The sequence below is a fragment of the Penaeus chinensis genome, chromosome 35 (assembly GCF_019202785.1).
Source record: "Penaeus chinensis breed Huanghai No. 1 chromosome 35, ASM1920278v2, whole genome shotgun sequence".
NCBI classification, from domain to species: Eukaryota; Metazoa; Arthropoda; class Malacostraca; order Decapoda; family Penaeidae; genus Penaeus; species Penaeus chinensis.
In genome coordinates, this window is record NC_061853.1 from 23,214,609 (window position 1) to 23,225,022 (window position 10,414).

The 10,414-nt window shown below is 36.5% G+C and overlaps 1 protein-coding gene across 1 annotated transcript in view; it reads right to left on the minus strand.

Moving 5' to 3' along the window:
* Nucleotides 1-8,314, minus strand: part of LOC125044393 (mitogen-activated protein kinase 1-like) — a 31,327-nt gene extending 23,013 nt beyond the window's left edge. The window contains exon 1 of the mRNA XM_047641037.1: nucleotides 8,157-8,314. Coding sequence (XP_047496993.1) covers nucleotides 8,157-8,269 — 113 coding nt within the window. The 5' untranslated portion in view covers nucleotides 8,270-8,314. The remainder of the gene's footprint in view (nucleotides 1-8,156) is intronic.
* Between the last annotated feature and the right edge of the window lie 2,100 nt (nucleotides 8,315-10,414).

A 10,414-nucleotide genomic window follows, 5' to 3' on the forward strand; every position in this document is an offset into this window, starting at 1 on the left:
TTAAATAAATATAAAAAAAAATTACATAAATCTATTAATATATTATATATTATAATTAATAATAATATACAATTAATAAAATTACAAAAAAAAACATACATATAAAAAAAAACAATATTTATTTATCTTTTTATACATAATATATAATTTATAATTATATATAAATATATTATAAATATATAAATATTTTTATTAATATGAAAAATTAAATATATAATATAATAATAAAAATTAATACATATATAACAGATATAATATTAACATAAACATATATAAAATATATATATATAAATATATAAATATATATATATATAACATATATACACAATATATATATATAAAATATAAACAAATATATATACAATATAAAAATATATATATATATATAAATATAAAATATTATATACATATAAACATATATATACATAAAATATATTATATAACATATACAAATAATATAAACATATAAAAAAATATATATACATATAACATATATACAAATATATATATAAATATATAATAAATAATAAACATATATATATATACATATAAAATAAAATATATATACATATATAACAATATATAATTATAATATACACAAATATATATAACATATATACACATAATATATATAATACAATATATATAACATATAATACAAATATATATATATATATATACACAAATATATAATATATATCAATATAATATATTATAACATTATAATAACATAAATACTATAATAATATAAAAAATATATATACTATATACAATATATATATACATATACAATATATATATATACATATAACAATATATATATAATATATACATATATATATACATATATATATCAAGTATTATATATATAAAATTGTTGTAATATATATAATAATAATATATATGATATATAATATATATATAATATACTAATATAATTTTATATATACAATACATACATTACATACATACATTTCATATATACATATTCATAAATACATACATACATTTCATATACATATAATTCATACATAATCATTCATACATACATACATTTCATATATACATACATACATCATACATACATACATTTCATATATACATACATACATACATACATACATTTCATATATACATACATACATACATACATACATTTCATATATACATACATACATACATACATATATACATTTCATATATACATACATACATACATACATACATTTCATATATACATACATACATACATACATTTCATATATGCATACATACATACATACATACATTTCATATATGCATACATACATACATACATACATTTCATATATGCATACATACATACATACATACATACATTTCATATATGCATACATACATACATACATACATTTCATATATGCATACATACATACATACATACATTTCATATATGCATACATACATACATACATACATTTCATATATGCATACATACATAATACATACATTTCATATATGCTATACATACATACATACATACATTTCATATATGCATACATACATACACATACATACATTTCATATATGCATACATACATACATACATACATACATTTCATATATGCATACATACATACATACATAATACATTTCATATATGCATACATACATACATACATTTCATAAATACATATATTGTATACATACATACATACATTTCATAAATACATATATTGTATACATACATACATACATTATCATTCATAAGCATAATACATACATCATACATACATTTCATAATAATGCATACATACATACATAAATAATTCATATATGCATTACATACATAACATACATTTCATATATCATACATATACATTACATCATAGTCATTATGTATTCATACATACATACATTGCATTTCATATATTGATGATACATCTGATTCATACATACATTTATATATGCATCATAGCATTAATTTCACATACAGATATACATACATATGATACAAATAACATGACTTATATAACTACATTCAAAATATGAGTACATACTACAGACATTTGCATAATAGAACAGACTGACATTTGAACATAACAGTGACAAGTGACTGCAATTATAAGTAAGACGATACATACGATGACATACGTAAATGACAATACATAGACGACTGACAACTATGAACAGACATCAAATGATAAGACAACAACATGAAGAGACTGACATTCATATAGACATACAGATACACTAATAACAGAAGAAACATATCAATATGCAACTATAGAACAACAGACATAAAGCATTATAGAGACAACACACTGACAGACATATAGACAGAAGAACACTGACAAGCTGATAGAAACAACAGCTGACAACATATAGAACAGACAACAACTGAACAACTGACTGACAAGTGATAAGAAACAACAATGACAACTGATAAACATACAGAACATGACAATGATGACTGACAGGCTGATAAGTACAACATACATGAGACATGACAAGCTGATATGAGACAGTGACGATGACACATGTAGCACGACAGATATGACAGCTATAGAGACAAGAAAACTGACAGCTGATAAGACAGACAACAATGACAAGGCTGATAGAGACAGACAGACACATGACAAGCTGATGAGACAAACGAACATGAAGGCTGATAGAGACAGACAACACAGCTGACAAGCTGATAGAGACAGACGAACACTGACAAGGCTGAGACTGACAAGCTGATGAACAGACACTGACAAGGCTGATAAGAGACAGACAGACAGACAGACTGACAAGGCTGATAAGAGACAGACAGACAGACAGACTGACAAGGCTGATAAGAGACAGACAGACAGACAGACTGACAAGGCTGATAAGAGACAGACAGACAGACAGACTGACAAGGCTGATAAGAGACAGACAGACAGACAGACTGACAAGGCTGATAAGAGACAGACAGACAGACAGACTGACAAGGCTGATAAGAGACAGACAGACAGACAGACTGACAAGGCTGATAAGAGACAGACAGACAGACAGACTGACAAGGCTGATAAGAGACAGACAGACAGACAGACTGACAAGGCTGATAAGAGACAGACAGACAGACAGACTGACAAGGCTGATAAGAGACAGACAGACAGACAGACTGACAAGGCTGATAAGAGACAGACAGACAGACAGACTGACAAGGCTGATAAGAGACAGACAGACAGACAGACTGACAAGGCTGATAAGAGACAGCAGACAGACAGACTGACAAGGCTGATAGAGACAGACAGACACACTGACAAGGCTGATAGAGACAGACAGACACACTGACAAGGCTGATAGAGACAGACAGACACACTGACAAGGCTGATAGAGACAGACACACACACTGACAAGGCTGATAGAGACAGACACACACACTGACAAGGCTGATAGAGACAGACACACACACTGACAAGGCTGATAGAGACAGACACACACACTGACAAGGCTGATAGAGACAGACACACACACTGACAAGGCTGATAGAGACAGACACACACACTGACAAGGCTGATAGAGACAGACAGACACACTGACAAGGCTGATAGAGACAGACAGACACACTGACAAGGCTGATAGAGACAGACAGACACACTGACAAGGCTGATAGAGACAGACAGACACACTGACAAGGCTGATAGAGACAGACAGACACACTGACAAGGCTGATAGAGACAGACAGACACACTGACAAGGCTGATAGAGACAGACAGACACACTGACAAGGCTGATAGAGACAGACAGACACACTGACAAGGCTGATAGAGACAGACAGACACACTGACAAGGCTGATAGAGACAGACAGACAGACACACTGACAAGGCTGATAGAGACAGACAGACACACTGACAAGGCTGATAGAGGCAGACAGACACACTGACAAGGCTGATAGAGGCAGACAGACACACTGACAAGGCTGATAGAGACAGACAGACACACTGACAAGGCTGATAGAGACAGACAGACACACTGACAAGGCTGATAGAGACAGACAGACACACTGACAAGGCTGATAGAGACAGACAGACACACTGACAAGGCTGATAGAGACAGACAGACACACTGACAAGGCTGATAGAGACAGACAGACACACTGACAAGGCTGATAGAGACAGACAGACACACTGACAAGGCTGATAGAGACAGACAGACACACTGACAAGGCTGATAGAGACAGACAGACACACTGACAAGGCTGATAGAGACAGACAGACACACTGACAAGGCTGATAGAGACAGACAGACACACTGACAAGGCTGATAGAGACAGACAGACACACTGACAAGGCTGATAGAGACAGACAGACACACTGACAAGGCTGATAGAGACAGACAGACACACTGACAAGGCTGATAGAGACAGACAGACACACTGACAAGGCTGACAGAGACAGACAGACTAAGACTGATAGAGACAGACAAACAGACTGACAAAGCTGAGACACACTGATTGACAAGGCTGAGACAGCCAGGCAAACTGATAGATAGACTGACAGATTGATACACTGATAACAGATAGACAGATAAATGGTGATAGATACACTGTTGGATTGACAGATAGATACATTGGTTGCTAGACAGATAGATGAACTGACAGATACAATGGTTGATAGACAGACAGATAGATGGATGAATGGTTGATAGATAGATGGATCGATGGACTGAGACAGAATGGTTGATAGACAGATGAATTGAAAGATACAATGGTTGATAGACAGACAGATGGATCAATAGATGCAATGATTGACAGATGGATTGATAGATACACCAGATGATAGACAGATAGATGAATTGATACATAAAATGGTTGATAGACACAGATGGATTGACAGATACAGTGGTTGATAGATAGATAGATCGATAGATACAACAGTTGACATACAAATAGATGGATCAGTAGATATAATGGCTGATAGACAGAAAGATGGATCAATAGATACAACGGTTGACATACAGATAGACAGATACATCTGTTGATAGATACATAGATACACTGGTAGAGAGATAGACAGACAGGCACATAGATGTTAAAATATAAAGCTTCTATTTATTTGCATGTAGCCTATATAATGATGCAAAAGCATGTGTATAAATATCTTCAGTGTGTGTGCCTATGTGTGTGTCTGCACATGAGAGAGTGAGAGAGTGAGAGAGTGAGAGAGTGAGAGAGTGAGAGAGTGAGAGAGTGAGCGAGAGAGAGAGAGAGTGAGCGAGTGAGCGAGCGAGAGAGAGAGTGAGCAAGTGAGCGAGAGAGAGAGTGAGTGAGAGCAAGAGAATGTGTGAATGAGCGAATATGACAGAATGAATTTGTAAACTTGTTCATGTTTAAGCATGTAAATTCATGTATGTGCATGTATGTGTATGTTCATGGGTGTGCATATACAGTATAGTGTATTTGTACATATACACATTTACACTGTATAAGCACATATGTGTGGATATGTCCACATATGCACAGGTATATCTATGCATGGGCAGGTATGTCCACATATGCATGCGCAGGTATGTCCACATATGCATGCGCAGGTATGTCCACATATGCATGCGCAGGTATGTCCACATATGCATGCGCAGGTATGTCCACATATGCATGCGCAGGTATGTCCACATATGCATGCGCAGGTATGTCCACATATGCATGCGCAGGTATGTCCACATATGCATGCGCAGGTATGTCCACATATGCATGCGCAGGTATGTCCACATATGCATGCGCAGGTATGTCCACATATGCATGCGCAGGTATGTCCACATATGCATGCGCAGGTATGTCCACATATGCATGCGCAGGTATGTCCACATATGCATGCGCAGGTATGTCCACATATGCATGCGCAGGTATGTCCACATATGCATGCGCAGGTATGTCCACATATGCATGCGCAGGTATGTCCACATATGCATGCGCAGGTATGTCCACATATGCATGCGCAGGTATGTCCACATATGCATGCGCAGGTATGTCCACATATGCATGCGCAGGTATGTCCACATATGCATGCGCAGGTATGTCCACATATGCATGCGCAGGTATGTCCACATATGCATGCGCAGGTATGTCCACATATGCATGCGCAGGTATGTCCACATATGCATGCGCAGGTATGTCCACATATGCATGCGCAGGTATGTCCACATATGCATGCGCAGGTATGTCCACATATGCATGCGCAGGTATGTCCACATATGCATGCGCAGGTATGTCCACATATGCATGCGCAGGTATGTCCACGTATATGAAGGTATGTCCACATATGCATGCGCAGGTATGTCCACGTATATGCAGGTATGTCCACGTATATGATGGTATGTCCACGTATATGATGGTATGTCCACGTATGCGCAGGTATGTCCACGTATATGAAGGTATGTCCACATATGCATGCGCAGGTATGTCCACGTATATGCAGGTATGTCCACGTATATGATGGTATGTCCACGTATATGATGGTATGTCCACGTATGTGCAGGTATGTCCACGTATGTGCAGGTATGTCCACGTATATGCAGGTATGCCCACGTATATGCAGGTATGTCCACGTATATGCAGTATGTCCACGTATATGCAGGTTTGTCCACGTATATGCTGGTATGTCCACGTATATGCTTGTATGTCCAGGTATATGCAGGTATGTCCACGTATATGCAGGTATGTCCACGTATATGCAGGTATGCCCACATATATGCAGGTATGTTCACGTATATGCAGGTACATCATGTATGCACAGGGATGTCCACATATGCGCAGGTATGTCACATATGCACAGGTATGTCCACATATGCACAGGTATGTCCACATATGCACAGGTATGTCCATGTATATACAGGTATGTCCATATATATACAGGTATGTCCACATATGTGAAGCTATATCTACATATGTGTAAGGTATGTTGAAGTTTTTACTGGTATGTCAAGATATGTGCAGGTGTGTACAAGCATATGCATCTATGTAATATCTATATCAATTTATGAAAGGATACATTCATAATCAACTATATTTTGAATACATGTTCCTCAATGAATTCATATGAAATACAATTTAATTCCAAATATAAAACTTATTTTCCAATTCATTTCATTTAGCGCACATAAAAAAAAAAAATGAATATAGAGCAATTCACATTTCCCTTGTGAAATCCATAACAGAGAGAGTAATACACACAGCTCAAAACCGAAACCAATCGAAAAATAAACATCCGGGACGTAGAACCAGCTACAAGTGCGAGTCAAAACAAGCAACCAAACAGAAGTTGATCAAGACAATCAACAATCTGCCATCTGAACACAGAAACCAAACATTTTCCTTGATGTTTAAAATCAACAGAGTCCTGAAAACTGCAGCATTTTATAATCAAACGAAGATCTATCCCAGTTACGAAACTTTCCATATGATCACGTAACACATAAACAAAGATAGGAGTTCTAACTGCTCTGTCTTGTAAGAAACAACTGCACAAAAGGCTCATAAAATCTACAGAGAATGACGTTTGATAAGGATAACAACCACAGGTGTAAACAATGGGGCGTGAGATAAGGGTCCTCATAGCCCCTCCTTATCAAGAGCAAGGAAAAGGCTCTTGTTGCAGCCTCAGAAAGGGACACAGAAGGGGGTGTCTTGCAAGGAAATGCCACCCCCTCCCCTTCCCCCCCTAGGGTCCCCCTCGCGGCCCACCTGCCCCCCCTCCCTCGCCCCTCCCCCCCCTCTTCACCTGCAGGATGACCTGACCTCGCAGCCTGCGTGACGTCATCCAACCAAGGTCACATCGAGGGGGGCAAGGGAGGGGGTGCGGGGCCGAGGAGCAAGGGCGTGTCGATCTTCTCACACAACCCCCCTCCTCCTCGTCCCCCTTTGCCCTCCCCCCCAAAAATGCCTCCCATTCGCCACCCAAAACAACCTCGTCCTCAGACCCCTCACATCACCTCCTCCTCCTCCTCCTCGTCCTCCGCCGCCACCACCCCCTCCTCCTCCTCCTCCTCCTGCCTCCTCCTGCTCCTCCTGCTGCCTCCCTCTCCCTCTCTCTCCTGCTCGCCCGCTGATCAATAATCCCGCAACACAACAGGTCCACCAAAACCCCCTCCTCGCCTGCTTGCTCTCTCTCTCTCGCTCTTCCTCTCCCTCTCTCTCCTCTGTACTTACACCACCATGCCGTACGCTCCTTCCCCTATGTAGGCGAGGTTGAAGTAGCGTGGGCCCACCTCGAACAGCTGACACCTGACAATTTCGCCTTCTGCAGGCCGATCCTCCGTCATGGCGCGTGCTTCCCGAGTGACGTCCAGATAACGACTGAACGCGAGATCACTTCGGACCGGCAGCGCGCAGGCTTCTAAAAACTCTTCCTTTTGTGAGGTTTTGTTTCTTTGCTTGTTCTGTGGGCTCGCAATGGGGGGTTTTATATTGAGGTTGGATTATTTGCGTTCTTCTGCGCGGTCTGGATAGGTGATATCGGGATTAGATTTGTCAATGAAGCAGAACAGATAATGTTGGAACTCTATTGACGTTATACTAAACTATTGACTAGGGAAATTACTCTTTATTCTCTATATACCGTAGAAGACTTCCTTTTGTGTAGTTCTTCTAGGTGAAGCAATCAATATAGTCTTTATCGTCCGCAGAGCATAAAGTGGCTAACCATTAAATATGCCTTTTAAATACACCGCAGTATGACGTCATCGAACGGCAGCGCTGCCAAAGTTTATTTAATCGCATATTTAACTCTACCGTTAATTGATTTGACTCCTTTCTCGATGCGTAATTGATTCAGCCACACGAACTTTCGAATATCCAACGAAACCAATGCAAAATGACCCATCCTTTACCTTTAAAAAGTGACAATGCCGAATAACAAAGGGAGAAATAACAACAAAAGATTGGTAACTGTGTCGCCCGTCAAAGGGTTGGGTTATCATCTTTCCACAGGATGTTCTAACGATCATTTTAGTCCCATACTTTGGATAGGTGCAAAGTACACACTTTTTCATATTAATATCGTCTCCAGCATCATAATGAAATAAAGCAAGAGTGATGAAATGCCAGACATTGTGATTATCACAGGAGAAAAGAGGCAATAAGCTTTACTGATATGCGTTTCTGCAGATGCGCTTTTACATCATTTCACCGGTATATTGATTTAAAAAAACAGATGCTATAATTTTGTCTCTCATATGAAAGACACAAATATATGTAACTTTTATAACCAGTACTAATATCGTTACGAATATAGTTATCCGTTATTTTTTCAGTGACACAGGAAGCCATCAACACGATAATTTTTTGTTTTGCAATATCATTCACATTTCAAAAAGAGATGAAACCTTTTTTGTATCTAGAATGAAGTACAAGAGCATTAAATATAAAATACTTGCTCGCTGCTAGGTCATATATAGCTTGGAATGCACAACAAATAGGAGACAAATATGAGCGAAATATTGCGCTGGGTTTTGGGAACAAAGGAAACCGAATTTGACGCAGAAAATTATACAATCAAATTATTTTTTTATTTTGTTTTTTTTTTTTATCTTATTTTCCATCCATGTTCCGAGAGGAAGAGATGAAACAGGAACGACATAATACGGGAAAAGAAAGTTTATTAACTTTTCCTGAGACGAAGAGGAAAATAAGATAATCTATAATCTCTATTTTTTTCAAGATATTAACGAAAAGGAAGTCAATAAAAATATCCAGGAGAGGATACGAAATAAATGATGAATTGTTGAGATCTTATGTTAAAGAGGGAAAAAAGAAACAAAGGGAAAACACACATAACCATATTCTTTGATGACTGTCTGTTGGTATACATGCTTATATTAAAAGAATGTATACTATACACACACACACGTGTTTATGTTAATTACTATTATTATATAATATCATTATCATTAATAATATTAACATTATCATTAATATCATATTAAAACATTTTCACATCATCCTTAGTATTAATTACCTTTTTCTCATGATTTTTCGATGTTTCACAAAAATATGAAACATAAGTTACATTTTTTTTCAAGAAATAAAACCAAACTTCCTCATAGTTGTTTTCACTACTATAATCTTTATTCAGATAACCGATAAAACGTCATTCTGATAATTTCCATTATAAAGTGTATTGCGATGATTGTTATTCCTACGATAGCTGATAAGTGCTTTTACTTGTGTTCTTTTTTTTTTTTTTTTTTTGTAAGGTAATCAAAATTTTCATCATATTTGTTATCATTATCATAATCTTTTCATTCATGACGTTAGTATCATGATCTTTTTTCGTCATTTTTTGTTTTATAATATCAATGTTATTGATATTATTGTTATTGTTATTGTTATTATTATTATTATTATTATTATTATTATTATTATTATTATCACCATTATTATTTTTATTAATATTATTATTATTATCA